Source organism: Hypomesus transpacificus, unplaced genomic scaffold (genome assembly GCF_021917145.1).
Source record: "Hypomesus transpacificus isolate Combined female unplaced genomic scaffold, fHypTra1 scaffold_62, whole genome shotgun sequence".
Taxonomy (NCBI): domain Eukaryota; kingdom Metazoa; phylum Chordata; class Actinopteri; order Osmeriformes; family Osmeridae; genus Hypomesus; species Hypomesus transpacificus.
The window spans coordinates 567,122-594,125 of record NW_025814035.1 but is presented as its reverse complement, the minus strand read 5'-3'; the positions used below and the strand labels follow the sequence as shown (position 1 = coordinate 594,125).

At 39.7% G+C, this 27,004-nt stretch overlaps 2 protein-coding genes across 4 annotated transcripts in view; one reads left to right on the top strand and one right to left on the bottom strand.

The window, feature by feature from the left end:
• Positions 1–790: 790 nt before the first annotated feature.
• On the top strand, positions 791–14,322 carry slc38a2 (solute carrier family 38 member 2). Its single transcript, XM_047017710.1, has 16 exons — positions 791–1,108; positions 1,913–2,044; positions 2,145–2,226; positions 2,322–2,437; positions 4,227–4,300; positions 4,882–4,974; positions 5,185–5,260; positions 6,936–7,018; positions 8,321–8,379; positions 8,785–8,952; positions 9,646–9,725; positions 9,818–9,918; positions 10,395–10,519; positions 10,676–10,820; positions 11,761–11,858; positions 12,067–14,322. Exons 2-16 carry the CDS (start codon positions 1,914–1,916, stop codon positions 12,178–12,180), a joined length of 1,545 nt encoding a protein of 514 aa, XP_046873666.1. The 5' UTR covers positions 791–1,108; position 1,913; the 3' UTR covers positions 12,181–14,322.
• scaf11 (SR-related CTD-associated factor 11) overlaps positions 14,175–27,004 on the bottom strand; it is a 49,593-nt gene continuing 36,763 nt past the window's right edge. For all 3 annotated transcript variants that reach the window (XM_047017707.1, XM_047017708.1, XM_047017709.1), the window contains 2 exons: positions 16,853–16,972; positions 14,175–14,896 (listed from right to left, as the gene is read on the bottom strand). In XM_047017707.1, the coding sequence (XP_046873663.1) occupies positions 14,801–14,896; positions 16,853–16,972 (216 nt within the window). In that variant the 3' untranslated portion in view covers positions 14,175–14,800. The remainder of the gene's footprint in view (positions 14,897–16,852; positions 16,973–27,004) is intronic.

Sequence of the window (27,004 nt, the reverse complement as noted above, 5' to 3'; positions counted from 1 at the left end):
ATTTAAAATATTAGTAAGTGGCACAACTCACCCCAGGCCCTTTGCCACAAATCAACCCAATCCCACGTTTTTGGAAAAAATGCATCATCCAGCAGTTTTGATCTAAAATCATGCTAGCTATATAGACTCATTGTGTAGCTTACCAAAGCACTAAAACATGTGTGAAATGTTTTCAAAGTTGTCTATAACTGTTCAGACACAACAATCACAATCAATTTTGTTTTACTTAAATGTGCTCATGCAATGAGGCTCTCTTCTTTGCAGGATGAGTAAATTGGCTCTTCAAAAATGTGTGGTCACTTGACCAATTTCTTCTATGGTTCCCTAGAAACAGGGGGTGGCATGTCCCCGCTGGCACAAATCACCCCACTCTCCCCTAGTGCTTGTAATGGTATGGTCTTTACAAACGGTGTCTATCACGCACAGCTAGTTACACGATTGCTTTCATGCGACTCAAGAAATATCGTTTTAAAAAAAACCAATCCTTTCAACTTCACTAATAGATCTAAAAGCCTTAAATGAGTTGTAAAATATTATACAATTTCAGTATAACCAATGCAAGTCCATTATTGCTATATTAAAGTTAGCCAAGCCAATTTATTTATTTATGAGGTCCTCTACGTCCGCCTTATGTTTTGTTTTCAAATCTATACCAAAAATCAATTTTACCTCACGGCACCGGATTTGAAGGGAAGAATCCTGTTGTTTGTACACAAACCGCGTCATAGTCATCTCCTAGTGTTCGTTTGCTGGTGAAGATGAAATGCCACTCCCCGCCCTCCTCAGGCTGATGCAATGCTGATACATATAAAGGTACGGTCCAACCTTTCCTCGTTTACACAGTGTAGATCCCAGTTTGGCATCGCATCATCGACGAGGGTTATTTTCAAATGACAACAAACGCATTTAATTGATAAAAGGACAACACACTGAACAGACATTCTGTCTAAAAAATACATTTTCGAACGTCTATTCATAATTGTATTAGGATAGGCTAAATTATTCTCAATAGCCTTTGGAATCTCGTCGGCGAAGGACTCTTCAAATACAATTTCTTTCGTCCAAGATATCCACGTTTTAATACAGGGAGTCTTCCTCAATTTCTAAGGTAAGATTCGACTTCCAAATTCGGGTGTCACTAACATCAACATACAAATACCAAAAATATTGGATACCTTACATTGGCAAACAATGGGAATTATATATTTCTATATATAAAATTCATACATCTTTAAAAACAGAATTGACAAGTCCAATAAAAATTCCTGATGTAGTCTATCCTATTTAAGATTAAGTTAACTAGGCTACTGCCGATATGTTTTACCTTCATCCTGAAAGATATCTAACTGTTAAGAAATGATGCAACTCGCTGCTTAAATGACCGCAAGAAGACACATTAGACTGGGCTCTGCGCAAAATGGAGCCATGCCCATAACATACAAGCACGTGTCTTTGTTTCTAATCCAACCATGTATCTAGTAGGCTAAAAATAATAATTACATTGATAAACAACAGGTTAGCCTATATAGGAACAGTTTAAATAAGCAAACGGTTATTTAAACTCAGTAATAAGTTCTTATAACCAAAACATATTTTCTGAAATTATATTATAGAATATCAAAGATATTGACTTTAGCATAACGCCGATCTTTGTCAAGATCTGTCTTTCAAGGCTTGCTGGCATTGTTGATGCAGTGGCTTATGCCGACTGGTATTTTTCCACTGCCTTCCCAGGATGAGTCACCCCCCTCTCTTTGTAAATGTGGGACACGTGACCATATATTTATAAAGTTGGCTGCGACAGGTTCCGTTTTCATGATCAAATATTGATTTGTAAGACAATTTAACCCAACCTGAAAGATTATTACTGTTGCGAAAGTAATACATGTTATTCGTTTTGTTTCATTCACAGCATGAAACAAGCCACTGCGAAAACAGAGATGAGCCGTTTTAACATTTCCCCAGATGAAGATAGCTGTTGCAGCTCAAATAGTAATGAATACAGTTATCAAGACTGCCACGCCAAGAAGGTCCCACTTAACAGGTGAGAATATGGGCTTGACAATCCATCATATTCAAAGCTCAGAAATATTAAAATATATATTAAAATACAAATTCTAACTTTTTTTGTACATCATTTTAAGCCAATACCCGGATATGGATGCAGAGAATCAAAACTTCCTTCCAGAATACAACCTGGGCAAGAAAAAATATGAAACAGAATATGTAAGTACTGCCAAATTACAGCAAATTTGGAATTGATAATTGTGGGCATAGTGTCAGAGGCCTTTTTCTAACAGTGTTTTACCTCTTCCAAACAGCACCATGGCACTGCTTCCTTTGGGATGTCTGTCTTCAACCTGGGAAATGCCATTATGGGCAGTGGAATTCTTGGCTTGGCCTACGCTATGGCCAATACTGGAATTGCTCTGTTTGTGTAAATATTCATACTTTTTTGTCAAGAATTATAAACCCAAATGTGTAGCTACATTTGCTGAAATCTATACGTCTATGTGCCTAAATGTCTTGGCAATGTAGCACTTAAGAAGTAATTAGGGACTACCATGGACCACTGATCATATTTATGTGACTCATGACGAGCTAAGCTAACAGTCTGCTTTTACAACTACAGTCTAAACAGCAGCTTTGTCGTTTCAGCTGGATGACCCTCAAAAGATTTTATAGATGACCATAGATAGTGTAGCTGAATTAAGTGGCTTCAAACAGACTGAAACTTTCATTACGAATTACTTGAAGGGTAAAAAGTGTAAAAGATCCTTTGGGTATTATCTAGTATTAACTAAAGATTAAACACCCCTCTGTTACTTAATTAGAGCAAAACCACAATCACTTAAAGGTAACTTCCTTCCACTCTGTGTCAACCTTAAGACAGGAATGTCATAGCTTGTGAACACCCCAGCTTGTATTTACAAACAGAAGGAGTAGAAATGTGAGTTGAGGTTGGGTGAGTGCAGCCCACAAGCTAGCAACCCAGGCTTTACTGGCTAGTCCCTGAAAGTTGAGAGAAGCTGCTTAGCAGTGGTAATCTTGCTGGCATTTGGGCCAGAGTTATATAAACTCCAAGGTACCTTTCCGGCCTCTCACATGATGTTGTATTGTACATGAAGGAAATGTTCTTTTCTGGACTTAACAGGAAAGTAGATTTGAACTAGCCTGGTCCTAACCAGACTCTCGTACATTGCATTTGTACATAGAGTCTGGGCTCGATCGAAAGACAAGCGTTAACTTCCTTGAAGGCGGGTTCTTTGTTGAAGTTTAAAACTATTGGATCTGCCCAGAGCCACTCTGCATCTGGCATAACCAATCGCTAGCGTTCGCCTTAGCCAACTCCTTCACCTCTAACGGAGCTAGCTGGAAAATCCAACGAACCCCATTGGAATCAACGATTGTTCTTGCACCGGCTTTAACTTCTGGATATTTGGTAGCGTTACCACAATGGACTGAAAGGCTTCACTCGGATCTTTCTCCGCCACCATTACATAACTACAACTCAAACTAGCGCATGACATCAACGTCGTTCTCTGCCACTCCCTCTGTTCGCTGATTGGACCGGTAAAAAGTTTACCAGAGACATCTGACCAATATACCTCAAGCCCAGACGCAGTACAGAAACACAATGAGAATTGAGCGGAAGTACGTAGGAGGGCAGAGCCAGGCTAGATTTGAACATCCCTAAACTTTGTTTAAATCTACACTCTGTGTAATGTAGTTATACATAGTTTGATCTGATTTATTTGAGATTTAAGATATAAAACTTGCTTGTCATGAACTTTAAACTACTATATATATTTTTGCTGTTATTCAGTCATGTCTTCAGATGTCTATTTGCAATGTTGATGCCGTATCAAACTGTACCAATTTAAAAATAGTTTTTCAGATTATTTTCTGTTACAATACAGGCTAGTAAACTCTGAATTGGACTTGAATTTGAGAGGACAATGATGCTTTCACTGGCTATGTCTTTGTTTGTTAGCCAGCTAACTACATATCTAGACTACATAGGAGTTATGTAAGTCATTGACTAAACAGTCGATGATAGATCTGGCAATACATACAGCCAAGAGTTTACAGCTAATTGCAGTCGGGAATAAAGTATTTTTATGGGAATAATTGGGGAAAAACTTAATCTGACAATTGTGAAAATCATAATGGACCATATCAGAAAATATCTGTTCTTAGAGGCACTATTGTCTGTCTCTCCCCAGAATTCTGCTGGTTGCTGTGTCCATTTTCTCCCTCTACTCAGTGCACTTGCTGCTGAAGACTGCCAATGAAGGAGGTAACTTAAAGTACCAGTTTGTTCATACATTACATTATACAGTAAATAATAAAAACAAAAAAGGCAACACTACAGTAAGGAAAAATTACCACGTAACTACATACCAATATACATTGTATAATAACAATTATTACAAATATTGCAGTTACATAGGAACTATGTAGTTACACTACTTCATGATTTAGCGGTACAAGCTATTACGCAAGTAAAAAATTGTATGGGGGAAGTTGGGCTTTTCGGGCATTAGTTGATGTTGACATTGATTGCCTCTTTACAACATCAACTACATCCCTCCCCATACTGTGCCTTTTTATACTTTTCTAATAACTTACACCCCTAATACTATTTAATTACATATTTATCATACACACATACATATTCTTACATAGTGTGGTAAGTAAGATTGGATAATAATGAGAAAACATGAGGAAGTAACATGTTGGTCAAGCCTTATTTCACATTGCTGCTCTTCAATCAGAGAAGAGCCGCAGGGGTGAAATAACAGTTTTAATAGCAAGTTATTATGAATGCTATTAACTGTATCCTCTAAGTGTCATTTTCTGTTTAATTACCCCCCTTAGGATCCCTGGTCTATGAGCAGCTGGGCTATAAGGCATTTGGCATGCCAGGAAAGCTGGCCACATCTTGCTCCATCACCATGCAAAACATTGGAGGTAAGACAAGGAACAATTGATGCACCCTTTAAACTAGGCATCGAAAAAAAATCAATTTGTGGTACAATTGTCTTCATCATCAAGTTGTTCCAGAATACACTGCACAATTGCACACCTGTATTACACAATTGGTGTCCACAACATTTCCACAAATCTTAATCCTTAAATAATAAGGAATGGCAACATTTAGATGTTTTGTTTGTTTTTCAGCAATGTCCAGCTACCTCTACATTGTGAAGTACGAACTACCAATTGTCATTCAAGCCTTCTTAGGGGCCAGCAACGGGTAAGGCACTATATGTCTTATGTTGATATGTGTGTATGTACATAGGTATATGTATGTACAGTACTGTGCACAACGTTTAGGCAGGTGTGGAAAAAAAAGTAAGAAAGAATAAAAAAGTAAGAATGCTTTCAAAAATAGACATGTGAATTGAATATATTTATCAATTAACTAAATGCTAAGTGAGTGAACAGAAGAAAAATCTACATCAAATCCATATATGGTGTGACCACGCTTTGCCTTCAAAACAACATCAATTATTCTAGATACACTTGAACAAAGTCACGGATTTTGTAGGCATATAGTCAGGTGTATGATTAAATAATTACCAAACAGGTGCTAATGATCATCAATTCAGTATGTAGGTTGAAACACAATCATTAACTGAAACAGACACAGCTGTGTAGGAGGAATAAAACTGGATGAGGAACAACCAAACTCAGTGAGGTTGCTGAAGACAGTTTACTGTCAAAGGTCATACACCATGGCAAGACTGAGCACAGCAACAAGACACAAGGTATTTATATTGCATCCGCAAGGTCTCTCCCAGGCAGAAAATTCAAGACAGACAGGGGTTTCCAGATGTGCTGTCCAAGCTCTTTTGAAGAAGCACAAAGAAACGGGCAACGTTGAGGACCGTAGACGCAGCGGTCGGCCAAGTAAACTTACTGCAGCAGCTGAAAGACACATCATGCTTACTTCGCTTCGCAATCGGAAGATGTCCAGCAGTGAAATCAGCTAAGAATTGGCAGAAAACAGTACGACCCAGTACATCCATCTACTGTCTGGAGAAGTCTGGTTAGAAGTGGCCTTCATGGAAGAATTGCGGCCAAAAAGCCATACCTCCGATGTGGAAACAAGGCCAAGCGACTCAACGATGAACTATGAACCACGAAAACACAAGAACTGGGGTGCAGAAAAATGGCAGCAGGTGCTCTGGACTGATGAGTCAAAATCTAAAATATTTGGCTGTAGCAGAAGGCAGTTTGTTCGCCGAAGGGCTGGAGAGTGATACACGAATGAGTGTCTGCGGGCAACAGCGAAGCATGGTGGAGGTTCCTTACAAGTTTGGGGCTGCATTTCTGCAAATGGAGTTGGGGATTTGGTCAGAATTAATGGTATCCTCAATGCTGAGAAGTACAGGCAGATACTTATCCATCATGCAATACCATCAGGGAGGCATCTAATTGGCCCCAACTTTATTCCCAAACATACAGCGAAAGTCATTAAGAACCATCTTCAGTGTAAAGAAGAACAAGGAGTCCTGGAAGTGATGGCATGGCCCCCACAGAGCCCTGATCTCAACATCATCAAGTCTGTCTGGGATTACATGAAGAAAGAGAAGCAACTGAGGCTGCCTAAATCCACAGAAGAACTGTGGTTAGTTCTCCAAGATGTTTGGGCCAACATACCTGCCGAGTTCCTTCAAAAACTGTGCGCAAGTATACCTAGAAGAATTGATGCTGTTTTGAAGGGTGGTCACACCAAATATTAATTTTTCTTCTGTTCACTCACTTTGCATTTTGTTAATTGATAAATATAAACTATTAACATGTCTATTTTTGAAAGCATTCTTTGAGGGAGAATGTTAGGAGGGGGCATATTCCAATGGGCATTTGAGCGACTATGTACACATGTCCTTATCTGTGTATTTAATGACTTGTGGTGTCTGTTTTAGAGAATGGTACGTAAATGGAGACTACCTGGTGCTGCTGGTGTCACTATTCATCATTTTGCCTCTCTCCCTGCTGCGAAACCTGGGTAAGGATGTACAGGAAGTGTGTTTTGTAGCTGTATATTTGAATGACAGATTAATGGATGTTCTCAAGTTTCATTTAAGTTAAGCTAACACACACACAGATTCCTGGATGTATCAATAGATAGATAGTACAGTGTCCGTGATGCCCGTGCCTGTGATGCAGTCAGTGATTAAGATGTTGGTTAGGTTATGCTAGTTAAGTCTGTGTTAGTTTAATTGAAGTTTATGCATGTTCACGAAATGCAGGCAGAGTTTTTGCATCAGTAAACCCATCAATTCACTTAAATAACAAAATTCACTGACCTATACTGAAAATAAAGTGGACACTCAATAGTCAGTTAATTATCTAGCTAGCATTTCATCCAGAATGAAAACCTTCTGAATTAAGATGATTTAATATCGTGCATGTGTTGTCAGCTCTGCTTATCGGGTCGTATCTGCGGAATAGCGGTAGGAAAAGTAGCTAAGTGAGTTTGCTCAAAACATTTAATGATGCCTAGCAAAGCAATGAAAATCAAATCCCTGTAATCTATATAGAGCTAAACTATAGCGAGTTTGTGTAGCCTACAGAGCAACAATTGTAACATTACAGAATTTGGCCTACTCACGTTTGCAAATTTGATTCTGAGCATATGGAGTCCGGTGACCTGTTTCGTACTGTCCACTTGACTGAGTTTGCATTTGCGAGAATTAACCATATCTGTGTTAATGTTGAGCAGCCTTTTGGATCATCATTGCGAGCTAAGACAAAGCACACTGATTGGTTGAGCAGTTTGCCAGATGCATGGCTACGTCCCTTAGTGCAAGACGGTCATGTTTATTTATAGTCCTTTTTATTTTTCTCTAAAATGGTTTCAAACACTTTGCATGCTTCAATGCACATCCTTGGATTATGATCCGTACACCTGCCATATTTCAAGAGAGACAGACTCCTGGCAGTATGATGAATCTGTCTAGCAGCTCTCAGTCAGAAATAGCTTGAATTTAAATGTGAGGTGTTTATTGGTAATGATTGATGAAACTGCCCAGGACACTTATGGTTCACACCTCAAAAACTGTCTCCAAAAGCAAAGTCTTTCATTTAACATAAAATTATTATGCATGTACTACTGACACATATGTCTAGATAATTAAACTATTACTATACAGTATGTACAAAAGAGAAGAAGCCTTATGCACATTAACCATATTTCAAATCAAAGGAGCAGGAAACCAAAACAAAATCACAAGGACTATCCAGCGATGTCTAGTTCTCTCTGACCTGTCTGATCTAAAGTAAATACTTTAAATGTTCTTCCTTTTAGGTTATCTTGGTTACACCAGTGGTTTCTCTCTCCTGTGCATGGTTTTCTTCCTGATTGTGGTGAGTTGATCCTCCCCAACACTATATTTTCTATAATGACACAATCATCATATATTATGTATACTTATTTCCATTTTCAACTCGTTGTCTATAAGAACAATATTGTACCAATTTATGCTTAAAATAAACCTTAGAAAGGTTGGGGCGCTCCGATGGTACCGGATAAGTGGCGAACCATGTAGGGCAAGGGCTTACATTTTGTACCTTAACTGTAGGCTACTATTCTAAATTCAGCCTGGGCCATTTCTAGCATGTCCTCGTCTCCTTTGTATTTCCTGTCTCTGTTCACTATATTGGTCCCATGAAAATAGAAATGTGTAGTTATTGGAAGGTCTTAGTATCATGGTGTCAATGGATGAACTTGTGATGATTAACAAAACTGAACTGATCTGTGTTCTATTTAAGGTGATATATAAGAAATTTCAAATCCCTTGCCCTCTGGTGCCGGAGGACTTTGATGGTTTGAATGAGACTTTAAAGGTCCTGAACACCACTGCATCCTACCTTAACCGAACTGCAGTGGCCTACGGTGAAGATGTCTGCACTCCAAAATACTTTGTGTTTAACTCTCAGGTAAATCCTGAAAATCTTGAAAAGACAATATATTGATGTTTGAGTCGTTCATGGGTTCATCTTAGAAAGGCAATGATTAACATTTATCATATTGTTAGTAGGTCAATAGCAGCCTAAGTTTAAGAGAATTAATTATCTAAATCTGCAAGTTGTGCATGAAGAAATATACATGACATGCAGTACATCAACACTATTTTATTTACTAGCAAAATTGTGGCTTACACTTTAGATTCAGATGCTATTAATAAGCATTAGTTTATAGGTAATAAATCCTTAATAAGATGCTTAACATGAATATGCATGAAGAGTATATCAGTGTTAATATTAGGAAGGGTTGGTGGTATTGTAAGATGAGATAAGTGTTAGTTAATAGGTCATATATTAACTGCAGCTCATGATAAGCACCAGGATCTAAATTTCACAAATTACACATTTCCCATAGCACTGGTCATGTGACCGTCGTGTTTTGCCCATGGCAGGTTGCATGATTACAGTAGAGTCTTGTGGCATGCAAAGTACGCAACACTGTGTATTACCCTGTGTATAAGGTGTTGATTGAATGCACTTTTGTTGTATGGCACTGCAAGTATATGTGTTTGTAGTTATCTTAGTGATCTGCCTCAATGTGAGTATGCGTTTTAAAAAGTTCTTTAAGTGATCTGCCAAACCCTAATCCTAAACTCTTCTCCTTAGACTGTCTATGCTGTTCCCATTCTGACATTTGCCTTTGTGTGCCACCCTGCCATCCTGCCCATGTACGAGGAGCTAAAAGAGTAGGTCATCCTTATCATTTTCACATGTCAAGCAGTGTTTACAAATACATCACAGATAGAGCTCATGTCTTTATTCATACTCTATTCTACAGTCGTTCTCATAGAAAGATGCAGGGAGTTGCCAATGTCTCTTTTTTGGCTATGTTCATCATGTACCTGCTGGCTGCCCTCTTTGGATATCTAACTTTCAATGGTAAGCCATAATTACATTTTAATAAAAAATAATTGCAATATAATTTTACACACATGTATGGTCATTTAAAAATCCTGCATATGGGAGTGAATGTTTAAACTTGCTGACAGTAGACACAGTAAAGTAGTATACTGCATCATAGTGCAATACAATGACTGTCATATGTACTGCTAAATTACCAAGAACAAAATCCACAAGAAGAAATTAACAGCTGCAGTTTATTGAGGCAAATAGCCAAGAATCAAGAAATGTATTTTTAACTATCAGGTGATCAGAATAAGTCCTGCTGTGTCAATTATACAGCAAGGTTTATTCAATCTTAAACTTTGTCTAAGAGCACAGCTGTTGTCATCGACAGGGAACTGTAATATATTATTAGAATTTGATCGTTACGTTTGTCTTGAGGGTCTGTCCAAATGTTACACTATAGAATGTTGAGCATATTTGAGATTGTGTTTTTTTTCCATTGGGATTAGTGAACGTGGAGCCAGAACTGCTTCACACCTACTCCAAGGTCTACAAGGCTGATGTTATCCTACTGATTGTGCGCTTAGCTGTGTTGACTGCTGTCACTCTCACTGTCCCTGTTGTGCTCTTCCCTGTGAGTAATCTCTTTGTGTCTGTCTCTTATGACACACACATATGGCTATCTTATTATTGATACAGTATCTATGATTATAGTAAACTACATTTGTATCATGGCAAGGTCAAGCTTGACTGTCTACTAACTGTGTTTCTGCTTTTCTTGTCTTTGTAGATCCGCACCTCAGTCAATCAGCTCCTGTGTCCCTCCAAGGATTTCAGCTGGATTCGTCACTCCATCATCACCATTGTGCTGCTGGCCTGCACCAATGCACTGGTCATCTTTGTTCCAACCATCAGAGACATTTTTGGTTTTATTGGTGAGTGGCTGGCTCTTCTTTTCTACACCTTATATACCAGAGGCCTGTTCCATAAAGGAAGTTTATAAATAAACCAGGCTTACGTCTGTTAGTCAGACCAATTTCCAGTTGATTTGGTTCCATAAAGCCAGATTAATGTAGTTAGAACTCAGTTCCTATGGCAACATATTCTGAAACACTTTTTACTTATGGTAGTTTGTGACAACAAACGTTTAGGCTGATGCAACATAAAATCTCAATCTACATTACTCCAATAGAATGCTCCTAGCTACATAAATCATGTACAATTACAAAAACAAAACTAAATCCATGACTCTATCCTCCATTTTCCCAACACAAAAACCATGTTAAAAAGTTATTGGTTTATTGTCGGCTATTTATTTGAAACAATGTCAAAAATGTAAACGTAGATGTGTTTTGTGGGCCTATGGTTTTTGTAATCAATGAAGTTAAGATCTATAAAATAAAAAAATGAATGTTATTTTGGGGATCGTGGCCGTTAACATTGTGTTTTGCTGTGGTGGATCCATGTTCAACCTCGGGTTGCTTAAGAATAGGGTGCACCTGCAATTATCTTGACAACTTGAATCTGACTCGAATTAGTCGCATTACGTGAACTAGAATTGGTCTTTATGGAACCGCTTTTGCCCTGACTGACTTGTTAGGTTAATTCAAGTCAGGTTTGGGACTTTAATCCCAGTTTTTTTGAGCAGTCTGTATGGAACAAGCCCCTGGTCAAAGTGGGACAGATCTCCCAGGGCTCCAATGGGGGGAGGAGATATTACCAAAATAGGGAGGAAAGGGGCCCAAAATTATTAGCCATGCCCGTGTCTAGGTGTGGTGAGTTGATTTGATTTAAACTTTTGACTTAATTATTTTTTTAAATGCTTAAATTAAAACTGATGTAAAAATAATGTATTCTTCTGTTTCTATTTTGCAGGTGCCTCGGCTGCAGCTATGTTGATTTTTATTCTGCCCTCTGCTTTCTACATCAAACTGGTCAAGAAAGAGTCAATGAAGTCTGTCCAGAAGATTGGGGTAAAAACAACCTTTTAGGGTTGACAGATGTACAAATATGCAGTATACCATAACTAAATATACAATACATAACTATCAATCTTAGATCACATACATTGGCAAAAGGATTGATAGAATTGATACTAGTAATACGACTTAATGGTCAATTCAGTATTTCTTTGTAAAAAAGACAATTCAATTGATACAAAATTATATCCTCCATCTCCAGGCAACCATCTTTTTGTGCAGTGGTTTCTTTGTCATGATTGGAAGCATGACACTCATCATCCTCGACTGGATCCACAATGCCTCAGCCCCTTCTAGCCATGCTGATGGGCACTAAGAGGAGGCTACCAGAAGAGGGCAATGGCATGCAGCTCAGGAGCAAAACATCTGATTGCAATGACTGCAAAAAAACACTCACACAATGCTCGAACAAAACCTGAGAGCAAGAGACCATACCATTCCAAGAGAATGTATCTGAAATTGTACAGTAAACTGTAAGGCCACAATGATGGTTTTTCTCTTATTTTGTTTTTATTTTGTATCTGTTTTCACATGCTTTTTGTAGTTCTGGTACAGTTTAAACCTTTGATGGTGCCTCAAACAGGGATGACTTACTCTTTAAATGTAGCTCAACTACAGGTCCTGCGGATCTTGTGCATGCTTGCCTAAATGTTTTCCTTTTAAGATTATATTCCGTACCTGAGCCACACAAACGTCCTGGACAGAAAACAATAGAGGCAACAGAGCATTTGAACTCAAGGTGAATTAATTCGTTAAATTTTTCACTTTGAAAATTTGTATTTGTAATACATGTTTATATATTGAAAAGCACTTAATCTTCAGCACATTTGTGAAAATGTTGCAGTTTACTGACAACTACACTGCTTCAGTATTTGTACCAAGGCTTCATGACTTTGGTAATAGTGCCAGCTTTAATTGTATAATGCATTGTATATGCCTTCTCAATACACTGGATGCTGCAAAATATCTCCAATGGCAGTAGAATATTTAAGAGTATGATGCTTTTAGGACATTTACATTATTTGTAGGAGAAATGAGAATAGCTAGGGTACTCTGTTCCATCTCCCTAAGATGAGGGAGTAAAACATTTTTCTGTATGGAAGAATACCTTGAATTTAACCACATGACGTGGTTGTAATGTACCTGTTTAACATGCAAAAGTGTTTTGACGGCAATGCCGCACAACCAAATATCACTTGTTATAAAACAGCTTCTATTGTACAGGCGGTGGAGTTCAGGACTGTGTATGTTGTGTTTTTTTAATGTTTGCAGATGATCCTATATGTATGTTCCACACTTGCAAGAAAAGAGATAAATAAGGGTGTGTCATGTCCACTTGTGATATAAGCCACCTCAAGCAGGTTACTGTGCTTCCAATGCTAACCTCACGCATAATTCAAACTTGTCCTATTATTTATGGAAGAACATGAAATCAGTGTAATTTAATCTATTTTACTATATTTATATATTGTGTACATATATATGATTTTAAATGTATGTATTGGACACAATGGAGCTGAGAACAAAGCTAGTGAATTTTGTGTTTGTGGATATCCCCCCTTACTATAACGCTTTCATGGGAAGCAGTGAGCTCTACCACCCCCCATGCGCAACAAGCTTGAATTTCTCCCTTAACAATAAGTAGTCCCATTTGCTGTACACTGAAAGTCAATGTTAAGTGTGGAACCTACTGTAATAGAGGTGGGTGATCTGCGTACACACTAGTTTTAACCCTGATTGTAACTCGTGTACATGTTATATGCACATCTTGGTTGGAGAGTACATCAGCCATCTCGTGACCTCAGGAGCAAAGAGGGCATTGCCCATCAGTGTTACACCCTTGTTTCAATGAAACACTATGTATATCCTGTAATTATTGTCCAATAAAAAAATCTAAAATTATCCAACATGGTTTTGTGTGCTGTTTATCTGTATCTTGTATTAACAATCTGTATTCATTAAATGCCTCTGAATTATCAGATAAATGCCGAATTCATGGTCAACAGACAAGGTGCTAGATTGAAGGGTTTTTGTGTCCATATATCAAGTTATGTAATGTTTTTGTAAGGTGAGGTTATTTAGTACATTTCCCAATCATCAATATTTTGTGTTATTCCTCCTGTATTATTTGGTACTGATTCTATGATTAATTAAATCCTTCATCGGAAGCAGTGGCACCTTGCAAAATAGGCAGCAAAAGTGGGCAATTTATTAAAAATTAAATCTTTCAAACTAGTTTCAAAAATCAACAAGCAGTTTAACTCACATTACTAAATTACTATATGAATTGAATCAAAATGTGTGAAAATATAGTTTTTAAACACTCCAATTTATTTCACTGCTTTCTAGGTATTGTGCACACAGATGTTCACACAGCATATCGCATACTTTACAGGCCAGGAGTCATATGTTCCCTGTTCAGAAGAGTACAAAATGTGCTGCTGACTACTGCAAGAAACAAAACAAATCAAATCCAGTCCCTGGTACCATCACACTGGATACATTGTTGTGGCAAGAGATTCATTCAGGCAAAACATTAATCTTGACACTGTGTTCTGAATTCTCATCATACACTTTTATAAAAACATTAACAATATAAATGTACCTTGATAATCACTTAGGTCCAGGCATCATACCAGTGGACATCTTTTGGATTCATCTCAACAGACACACTAACCTTAACTACCAAACTACTCTGGGTCCAGTAGCTCCCACACAACATATTTAATGCAAAATAAATGGCTCTTGCTCTACAATTTCTGACTAATATTTTTTTTTTTACACAAAATATTAAATCTATAGAAAAATCTTCATTCAAAGTAAGATATCAAAAATTGGTGCTCCAGTCCATTTTTTCTGCATGGATGCCTGGTTACAGCTGGTTTAAATTGCACTTAAGCAGCTGATGGGCTTCGACCGTCCCCACTTGGCTGTTGTCATTTCTTGCGGACATGTTTGTATTTATCCACATAGGCCTTCACAAGGTTGGCTACCTTCCCAGAGTTCACCTCTCCACTTTTGCTGTGGCAGACCTGAGAAACCAAAAAAAAAACATGTACAATGCCTTTGTCCGGAGAAATAAGCATTTTCAGCACTAATGCCCGATAATATGCCACATAAATGCAGAGTAACATATACTTTTTAGATTCAAAAATGGTTTCAAGATATCAATATCAGCCTTTCACAGAAGAGTACTCAAGGCATATATGACAAGTGGTGATATTTTGGTCCGCAAGTAGGTCATTATTAGCCTGACGTTGTCATACTCATAATTCTAGTCAGAATATGAGTCTGAAAACTCTCCGTTGGGCTGTGACTACGGGGCGTGTTTCAACCGAACTCGTAAAACAAATGCATCTTTGCTCAATTGGATAGACCTACAACCAATCAGAGCAACGTAATATGTTGTTTGTTGAAAACAAATTCAACCCAAGCGCTCTTTCGTGACGTTGTTGATTACGTTACTGTTGTTCATCTGTCCATCATTGTATAAAGCCCGCCCTGGCAATTTCATTGTTCCGTCCCGATTCTGGTTTTCTGTAGTTGTCCCCGATACGAGACCCTCCAGACCCAACTTCCCGACCAAATTTTTTTGTGGGCGGGGAGAAGTTGTGCTGGCAGCCAGGCTAGGTCATCATGGTAATTCTTACGTTTTTTACAGCATGAAAGTGCAGACTAAGATTTCGAATTATGTATCATAAAATTAAATATTTGAAGAAGAAATGCTTTTTTGAATGTTGGTACCTCTTAAATCACATATTTGAGAAAATCCCCTTAAAAGATGTAAAACTTTTTTTAAATTCTACAGGCAGATAATGGGTGGGAACAATAGCTGGTTAAAGCAACCATATGGACATAGCTAACTGAATGTAGCTAACAACTGTTTGGCTGAGAAAAGGCATACAAATTCATGACTGTCGATTCTCTGCATTTTTAGCACATAACAGCAACAGAAAAACATGTACATGTTTGCCTACATATAACTACATGAACATCCAGTCCCTAAACAGGACAGACACATATATATTAAACATACCCAACTGTAAGTCGCTCTGGATAAGAGTGTCTGCTAAATGACTAAATGTAAGTACAATACAGTGTTTCACGACAGACAGCAGTGTTGTGAATTGTGGAGGCTAAATGTAGGCATGGGAGGTACGGCCTAAAATGTGTATCACTGTATATATAAATGTTATTAAAATGTCATGACAATGCAATCCACACCGCTGCAGCTAATCTACCGCACTCAGACGGATTTGGATGGGGTACTAAGGCAGGTGTGTCGCATGTGTCGCATTTTTCCAACAAAAGAAGAGCTAATATGTAGCTTCAACCAGTACGTTTATGGGATCACAAGAAATGTTTACTCAACTCAGTGAGCTATAACAAATTATTACATGGCTGAATACTCTTCTGTTGGCCTACAATAAACATTTCACTATTCTAATTCTGAATACATTTCCATTATGCATGTACTCCATGATAAACACATCCATTAGATTTTGATTTTCGATTGTCTAACCAGCAGCGATACCTTTGTTCATAGCAGTGGCCATTAATAATTAGTTTAATATTTAGTAATAATTAGCATTCACCATAGTAGCAACTTTTGAGTAAACAAACGCCACAAACTAAGGAACAATAAGACAACAAACCAAAGATGCTGATCAATCTGAACCCCCGATCATGCCCCAAAACTCAACTAGAAAACAAGCTTTAAACAAGCCTTCTTTACTGACAAACTATGAGTATTCACTTATCCTAAAAATGTTATTATATTGAGTGACTTCTAAAAAACGCATCTTTTGTTGTATGAAAATCAATTGTAAATAAATATAAAAACTTGCTTGCTTCCTAGCGCAATTAAATGGCCAACATGCAGATATTTTTACCAGCATGTGTCACATACAGCCGATTAGCTTTGATTAGACAAGTGTTGCTGCAGAAAAATAGGGCACAATATAGAAATGTTAATTTGATCCACTTACTTTCTCAACGGCTTTACGAACAATCTCTTTATATTCCTCTTTCGTGATGTCCTTCTTTTGGTAGTAGGGTTTGATGGCAGTCTTGACTTCATTAACAGCTCTTTCTTGAATTTGCAGTTTCTGAATGAAAAATATTTATAACAAATATATATATATGTATAAATAAAAAAACTGAAGAGGGAACCATCGTTAAATGTGTACATTATACACTAATATCCCATCTGACAGAAAGCTTATAAGTATCTCCTAAAACAAAATTGACCTTAAAACATTAATTCAACAGATGGGCTATCTCCACAATACATCACAATATGAACCAAAAGACTACTTACTGAACTTCAGAAGGTACAAAACAAGATGGTATACCCCGGAGAAGCTGGTTTAAAACTATTTTGCTACGATTTCTGTTAAGTTACTGCCAGCCTCCCATTTTATCCCCTACTTTTCAAGGCTGTGATTCTCATTTCTCTCAGCAGATACTGCATGGGTTCCCTTATAGTTTTCTGTCATTCAGACGTATAGCCTGAATAATATTCATATTTCAACATAATATCCTATGGATGGTATATATATATAGATAGATAGATATATAGATAGAGAGATAAAAAGAGAGATAGAGATTTGGTTGCCGATTTACCCCTCCAAAAGGTTTAGTTATTTTCATGCTGTAATGTTGTTTCAATAAATGGTAAAAATGCAGCCCCTCTTGTATTTATTGTAAACTACAGTATACAGCCGACATCTGTCAAATCATGTAATGGTCTTTGGAAACTACGCAAGAAAGACATCTAGATACAAAAGGGAAACGTTGAAAAGTTTCAGCCACATCAGAGCATGAAATGTGGGAAACTAATAATGGACAATAGGGCACTCTATTGATTGGTGCTTGGGAGGTGTTGGGCAACTAATTTACTAGGTAGGTGTTAGGCTAGAAGGCTACTGCATGGGGTTGGGAAAAGGGGTAGTGTTTGCTTCCGTCATGATATAGTTAACAATCTAATAGCCCAAACCATGTCAGGCTCAACAATGTATGCATGACTATTGCTTATCTTGCTTGTCTTGTCATTCTGATAATGCTTATTCTATATAACAGCCTAAGACTGGTGTATACTCATCCAACATGTTGGGTATGGTCACCCAACATGTTGCCCAACACAACAATTTGAATGTCCACATGGTAGGTAAATTTGTTGCAAGTACAGTTTGCTCGCCCATTGCTCATCCTCCCCAAACTATTGAAAAAGTTGGGCTGAAATACAGTTAGCTGGACTACAATGGGGGTCCACTCCACTCATAGTATTGGAGTTCTCCATAGCCATTGTGGAACTCAGCCCAATAGGGGTGCTCTTCTCCTAGTGGTTTAGGCGGAGAAAGTGAGGCCAGATATACTACCAGTGAGACTAAGTCCTAAGATGCAGAATCTTACTGGGGCATCCAGAGGCACACCTCATGTTTACAAGTCAAAATATGACTATCAACATGGGGTAGGTGCCAGGTCGTTGCATTCAGAATCAGAAAGGGATTTATTTTTACCAAGAGCATATCGACCAGAAAATCGACTTGTCGACTAAGTGGGGACAGCCCTACGTAGACTATGATTTTTTTTTAGTCGAGCTGCCGTATGGCAGTGAGATCTGATTCCCGCTAGTGTCATCATTGCTGAATTAACGAAATATTCTACAGAAATTGTAGATTATATTATTTAAGACAAATAAAGCAACTCTGAAAATGTATAATTTAAAAGAAAGGGTGTTACTGTTTTCCCTTTCGTTAATCTGCGCTTTGTTTTGGTTTGGTATTTTGCACACGGCACGAGCACAATTGGCTAGAGAATTTCAAACTCTGCCATAGCCTATTTTGTCGGTGTTATTAGTCAGAATGGCAAAGAAATCTGTGGTATGGCAGTATTTCATTAAAGTACATTTACAAAGTACCAGGTGACTCGAAAAACGTTGAATGCAAACTCTGCCAACAACGGTTTATTTTTCATAGTTCGACGTCGAATATGATGTAGCCTCTACCACCTGAAAAACGTAAGTTGACCTAGCCCTACTTCGCTCATGCTAACGCGCTGGGTTGAAAAATGAATACAGCGCAAATGCCACCCTTGTTCGTTTTGCCCGAAAAGGGAGTCACGATCCGCTCTCAGCAGTTTGAAATCTGCTAGCTGTAGCGCAGAGTCCGGGATCAGTTCACTCAGCCATGTCTCCGTAAAGCACAAAATGGAAGATGAACGAAAGTCTCTGTTTTTCCACACCAGTAGCTGAAGTTCACCCAGTTTGTTGCTCAGCGAACGCATGTTGGAGAGAAATATCCCCGGTAGCGCTGTGCGCGCCGACGAAGTCGCACCAAAGCACCGGCCCTTTTACCTCTCCTACGACGCTTCGCTGCTAGGACAAAGCAGAGGGTGGCTTTGACTATAATTCCCACTAAATCTGCCGCTGGAAGCAGAAAAGTGGGAAATAGATCTACAGGAGTTGTAGTCCTGATGTTTACAAGTGCTTTTCTTTTTAGAGAACCCCGGATATCTTGGCAGAAGACTAAATTAAAAGACAAAACAGTACAAAACAGGGCGCACCTAGCATCCCTGGCAGCCATGATCGGTGCCATCTTGACAAGCCAATTCCCTCCCCCTTTCGTACTACTCATCAACCGGGTAGCTGGAGAGTGTAGTTACAATCTCTTCCCTGTGAAGACTATGAAAAAATGCCCAATATAATCTGAAGAGAAATCACCATAAGGTGCCAGACCAGAGTGACACTATACTCCATCAGCTATACTGAGGACCGGGCGAGCAAAGGCAGAAGACGAGACATCCATCAGGTAGTATCAAATAAAAGTTGCCACCTCACAGATCGCCTCCACTCCCACGGCACGGAGGATGGCTATTGAAGTCACCACTCTTTTAGTGGAATGAGCCTGAATGCCAAGTGACACGGGACATCCCTTACCCTCATAGGCAATACTGATATTTGCAGAGCCAGTAAGAGAGTCTTTGTGTGGACAAAGGCTACCCAGCCTTTGATCCACCATTGTAGATCAGTAACTGGGGAGGAGGGAGATATCCTAGATGCAGTGTACAGTGTTTCCTCTAGGATTTTTTTTGCAGTGGGGGCAGGTCTGTCCAGTATAATAGCTAATGTAATATTGGACATATTTTCGTCCTATTTCCCTTAAAGCAATAAGGTTAGGCTACTTAAATGGACCTTCCACTCATAAAGTATGTTCTAAATGGCATACATGCTGCCAATTAATAATTTACGACTTATATATAAATAACAACTTAATGTAAATGGTCAGTAGCCTAAAGACCAATTATTTGTTTGTAAACATTCGGGATGCGCGCGCAGCATGGTGGCAGAAAACCAGGAAAATAAAGCCTTTATAACGGCTCGAGAATTACACGGATTATACAAATTGTTTGATTTAAACAGACCAAAAAGGTCGAGGAGGACAGCCTGTAAGAGAGAAAGCGATTCCCCATTGAGCTGTCACATCATCATTTTGATTTGGGGCACGTAAGTCTTTAAATTTGATTGAGAATGTTGCCCGGTAGACCGCATAATATTAGGCGGCAGCCATGTCTTCACGTCATGTCACAAAGTGCATAATTTTACAGTTTGACAGTCAAATGTACACCAAAAAAAAGTAGAGCAGGGAAGCTTTCAAGAGATATGGGAATTCTGCTTTTTGCACCTAAAATACAAACGTGAGCAAAGGCAGCAATCGCTATCGAATCAACAGACGTGCAATTTACTGTAGCTAACAGGGGAAGAATACAAACAACAAAAATCACCAGTTAACTTAATTTATATTAGCAAGATCTATAGACTAATACAATAACAGGCGTAAATGAACTGACAACGTAAGTTATACGATTTACGCTACAGTTCTCAAGGATGCGTGAACATCCGACTAATGACCTTGGGCCTTGTTGGTCACCTGAGATGATCAAACAAACCGCGTGTGTACAAGTCACTCACTTAGCCATAGTCAGAGCGAGGAGTAAGCTTGTTTTGAGAGAAAGGAAGTGCCGGGGTTTGGTGTCGATTGGCTCAAACAGACTTAAAAGAGCCTTCCAGCACCGTAGACAGGTCCCACCTGGGTGCTGATGAGGGGGTCTGAGCCTGTATGTACCAGCAACAAAACATTAAACCAAGGGGCGGCTTAACAGAATTGTCCTTGCGAAACAAAGTCGGCCGAGACAGCCGCTTTACAGTAACCATGGCTAGTCTCGTCAAACAGTGATTGTAAAAAGCGTACTAAAATTTCGACCTGGCACGAGACTGGGTCAATGTTTTGTACTTCACAACACAGAATTTGCCAGCACATTGCGTATCCCCTCGTAGTGGATTGCACGCTTATGCTCTGTCGGGTTTAGATGATAGAACGCAGAGGTCTGTCTGAGGCCAAGAGGTCCCTCTCAGTAGGCAAGCCATGAAAGGACCTCCGATCACAGGTAGGCTCTACACTATGCTTCCGGCTTGGGAGAGTGCATCTTTTTGTGTATCCTTCACCAATCCCATTAGCTCTAGGAACCTGTCATGGAAATTCTGATGCTGAATTAATACAAATTATTTATAATGTATTGTACATTACCAAACAGAGTGCTCTGTGATTGATCTGCTGCAGGACGCGTATCGCTAGTGTCGTCCATCTACTGCGTACCTGGTCTTTTATAAACTTACTACATCTGGTCATTTCTAAACAACAATCAATCAATATAAACGTCAGTCACATTCTTGTAAAACAATACATCACAGTTGAAACAACGCAGCATCAGAACCTGATGTTCCAAAGCTCCCTTCCCCCTCAGGTGATAAGAACTCTCATGCTGCATTTCTCTCCCAAGTCAGGAAGTCATAAAACTCCAGAAGTTTACAATCCAAAACGGTCAACTGTCCTTTGTGGGGTCATAAATATCTTAAGCCAACCAGACTTCATAAAATAAGATAATCCTTTATTAGTCCCACAATGGGGAAATTAGCAGGATTACGGCAGCGCAGAGATAGTGTAAACTACAAAAAAGAGTAAAAAGAACAGTTTAGGAACAACAATTTAGCAAAATAAGTATAATAATAATATAACCCAGTACTTAATTAAATATATTGAACAGATTGTTCATGTTTCCAGATGTAACCCTGATCAAACTGATCTCCATTGTATCAAAAATCTTAGAAGGCCGTATAAGATGCTACGCCCATCCCCCTGGGTCTACTGTCCTACCAGTGGTGGCTCAGCACTTCAGGTCAAACAGATATTCCTCTTAACCATTCACCCCCTCTTGACCTAACAAACTAGTCTCAGGACGTTCTTAAACAATGGACAAAGGAGCTTACAGACGATGGAAGGATTTAGCCTCCACAAACCTCTTGTGACATCAGGTCCACTCCTTCATTGAGGAGGTCTGGAAGATGAAGGGCTCTCAGAGAGCACAGGTGCATAAAAACCCAAGTCCCAATCTCTGTTGCTATGCGTTTGAGAGATGGTGAGCCCCAGTAGTGTTGCCCCAGGCTCTGGTACGGCACACTTCTGGCAACTTATATTTTATTTTATTGTACATTTATTGTACATTTTATTGTACATTTTATTAAATTCTAATTCTACTTAGTACTGCTAGTTGATGTACCCTTAGTATAGATAGTCCACATATTTTAATTTGAGGTTCCTATATGTTTATTGAATGCACCTTCCTGCCAAAGTAAATTCCTCGTCTGTGGAAACTTTCATGGCGAATAATCCCTTTCTGATTCTTCTGAGAGAACGCGGCTCAATCATGCGCTCAATCATACGTCACCGGACTATTTGCCTACTCTGTATGGTACTTGAGACCGCGATGGAAACCGACAACAAATGGTCTGGAGCAGGGGTGTCGAACTCCGGTCCTCGAGGGCCGCTGTCCTGCATGTTTTAGATGTTTCCCTGATCCACCTCACCTGATTCGAATGAATGGTCGTTATAACAACCCTTTTAATTGAATCAGGTGTGTTGGAGCAGGGAAACATCTAAAACATGCAGGACAGCGGCCCTCGAGGACCGGAGTTCGACACCCCTGGTCTGGAGGAACCAAAAGGTCCCTTGAAAAACGTTCCTAGGACAAATTGTTCCGGGTAATTTCAGAGGAAATTACTCAGGGGGTGTAGAGTCTGGTAGCCTGTAGTATTCGCAATCTTTAGAAGAGTCTGCTTGTCTTTAATGAGTTTGTCATAGAAAGGACTTTTTAGGACTATGACATTTTTACAAACCACTCATCAGACCAATACACCTACAGTATTTCAACGACACACAGTGTAGCATGAGATCAGTGGCTCAAGCGCAACAGGGCACAGCTCAACACTGTGATACATTTTTCTCATGAGATTCATAGTGCTAGCTCAACATGGCAACAAATAATTTTTTCAGATTGCGAAGCGCTCATCCAAACAACGTTAATCACAGCAAAGCATGTCCTTGGATCTTGAGATGGACACATAAAAAATTACAACTTGCAAAGTGCCCGGTTTGCTACCTAATTGTTCAACTAAAGTCCCACTAAAGTCCTACTAAAACTCCCACATAAAACTTGCACAGACACACATTCCTTTCATTATTACTCCACAAGCTAACCTAGTTTAGCCCCCCATCCCCGATTTCCAATAACTGTTGTTACACTGTCCAGAAAGCTTATCATTAAGATTTCATGAAGGCCCATTTAGAGATGCAACTTCAGTTTGTTACTCTTACTAAGAGATGGATCTCAAATGTCAATACCGCCAATCCTGATGCTCTGTGTACGCTCATAGGTTATTCCTTTTCACATACTCTTAAGAATCTAGGGCCTGAGAAAGGTGCATAGGGTGTATCTCTCATTCTCCTTTAAATTTTCTCTCGGACCCAAGTTTTTCTGCTACCTCAATTAATTTCCGTTCAGGAGTCATCACTCACTCTGTATGGAACCCAACTGTTGTTCTATACCCCCAGGCCATCCTCAGCCTTGAGGAGCTGGAAATACTCTGGTGTTGCTTCTATAATTATATTACAAAACTCTGGAAAGAGCTATTTTAAATCAGATCTCTCCCTTCCTAACCAAGAGCAACCTGCTAGACCCTCACCAATATAAGTTCAAAGGCAAACACTCAATAGGCTCCCTAAAAGCTTTCCACGCTGGCTGCAATGGGTATTGATGAAACTGCCCTCAAACACATGGCTTCTCTTACCACTGCTACGAAGGCTATACTCACAGTGTCACTTACTGATTGTACAGGATTCATTTTTCACTTGGCTTAAGGGCATAGAAAGCTGTACATTACTTGTTATGGTCCCTGGAAACGTTCTCGATGTTTTATTTGAGATCCTGCTGTCACACTGTCTTGTATAAGACTGCACCCACAAATATTTATGTTGCAGATAATATGATGCAGTTTTTCAATGTGTTGTAGTTGAAATGTTATTGTTGCACTATAGTTGAGATACTGCTATTGTTTCACAATAAACATTATATGAGCTGTTGTCCTGTTAGCAGTGTTGGGGGTAACGAGTTAAAAAGTAACGGATTACAGTAACGATATTGCTATTACAGGTAACAAAGTCTGGGCACCGTTGCCACAGAAACCGATTTGAGTGACGTAGCTGCTGGTGCGTAGACGTTAGGTGTGTTCGACGTCATGCAGCGCCAGCGTCGCCTGCAGCCGCCTGCAGCCCGGCTGAATTGAAGCACCCAATGGCATTCTCAGCTTCAAGGCAGTCGACTGCAGCCGGCTTTCGGCACCACCAGCGCTGTATGAAGTCAAACGTACCTATTGACAACCCAGTATCACATAATTGATACTAGGTTGGCGTAGGAGGGGGGAAGCGGGAAAATGGATGAGACGGAGACAGGAGGGTTCAGCCAGTGACGATATTCTCATTATTTTAACTTTGTTGCTCGAAAGGACAAAAATATTACAGTAAAATGAACTCTATGTCCAGACGAGAGGTGTCTTTCAACTGCTGTCAACTCAATAAGATTTTAAAGTGAGGCATATTTCTTTGGTCAGACAGTGTGGACAGGGTTAACTGGTCATGTAGGTGAGATTGTGCTGAAAAAAAAGATACCAAACATTGGTATGATAAACATTTCTTTATGTAGTATATCAAGGCCAAATCAAAGGTACTCAAAAACGGACAAAATAGCTCCAGACTCCATAGAGTTAATGTTTGTTCAAGTGAATGGCTGAGTTTTATATGCACTTTTGTTTTACATGTTAACAATTACAATACACTACGTGGAAAGGCTCAATGTCACCGATTCTGTTCATTACCTATATGGACAGAATTTCTAGGCGCAGCCAGGGTGTTGAGGGGGTCCGGTTTGGTGACCTCAGGATCGGGTCGCTGCTTTTTGCGGATGATGTGGTCCTGTTGGCTTCATCGGGCCGTGACCTTCAGCTCTCACTGGAGCGGTTCGCAACCGAATGTGAAGCGGCTGGGATGCGAATCAGCACCTCCAAATCTGAGGCCATGGTAATCGACCGGAAAAGGGTGGAGTGCCATTTCCGGGTCGGGGAGGAGATCCTGAACCAAGCGGAGGAGTTCAAGTATCTCGGGGTCTTGTTCACGAGTGAGGGAAGAATGGAGCGCGAGGTCGACAGGCGGATCGGTGCGGCGTCCGCAGTGATGCGGGCTCTGCATCGGTCCGTCGTGGTGAAGAAGGAGCTGAGTCGAAAGGCGAAGCTCTCTATTTACCAGTCGATCTACGTTCCTACCCTCACCTATGGTCACGAACTATGGGTAGTGACCGAAAGAACGAGATCGCGAATACAAGCGGCCGAAATGAGCTTTCTCCGTAGGGTGTCCGGGCTCTCCCTTAGAGATAGGGTGAGAAGCTCGGTCATCCGGGAGGGGCTCAGAGTAGAACCGCTGCTCCTCCGCGTCGAGAGGAGCCAGCTGAGGTGGCTCGGGCATCTGATTAGGATGCCTCCTGGACGCCTCCCTGGTGAGGTGTTCCGGGCACGTCCCACTGGGAAGAGGCCCCGGGGAAGACCCAGGACACGCTGGAGGGACTATGTCTCTCAGCTGGCCTGGGAACGCCTTGGGGTCCCCCAGGAAGAGCTGGCGGAAGTGGCCGGGGGGAGGGAAGTCTGGGCCTCCCTGCTTAGGTCGCTGCCCCCGCGACCCGATCCCCGGACAAGCGGCAGATGACGACGACGACGACGACGACGTGGAAAGGCTAAGAGATGCCCCCAATTTTCAAAAGTACCTAGTAACTTGTAACTAGTTACTTTTTCTGAGTAACTACCCCAACACTGCCTGTTAGATAATATAGAGTAGCATATTAGCCTCACTCAGTGCCATTTGCAGAGCCTTTCAGCCTGGTTCTAAGACAACATAAAAACATAAATCAGTTTTGTGCAGTTAGAAAGCAATGCAACCCTACAGTGTTGTGTCCTGTTTGTGAACTTCATTAAAAAGGAGGCAATCTTATAAACATTTTCAGGATCTATATTATACGCATCTATTTTAGCGATTTATAAATTATGAGAATTTTTATTTTTAGATATATATTTACAGGACTGACTGACTAAATGAACCAAAACAGTTTGGCATTTGGACTTCTTGATCACTCAGTTACTTTACAGCATTGCCCCAACAGATTTAGGTTGTGCCCCGCTAAACAAATAAATAATTCAATAGTTGCTAGCTAGCACGAATACCTTTTAATTCTCAAACTGTGGCTTTTTCAGTGTTAAAAATGTTGCTAACTTATTTTAACATATAATAATATATTTAAGTTATAACTCATTATTTCATTGTGAGTTATAGCTCACGTTTTTCTGGAAAACCAGGTTAAAATATAGTTTCAACATGCATTGATTTTTAGCCCCAAAACAACGAAGCAGCATCTTTGCTGCGGTTTTGTTAGCTCTGTTATGTCTTTTGTGGCTGATGGCACCTCTACACCCCCGCTTGTGTGGCAGCCTCACCCCAGTTGCTTAAATTGTCGAGTGAAATTGAGAAACAAACTGTACTCCTTACAGACCTTGACAACAACTTGAATTAAATAAAACAATGCTTTTATTATAGGATACACAGTAGACTAGGCTTTGAAGAACCCTACAAAAACACACTCAGTGAGAAAAATCTTGCTCAATTAACATTTCTTTGTGATCTACCCTGTTAACCCTTGTCGACCCA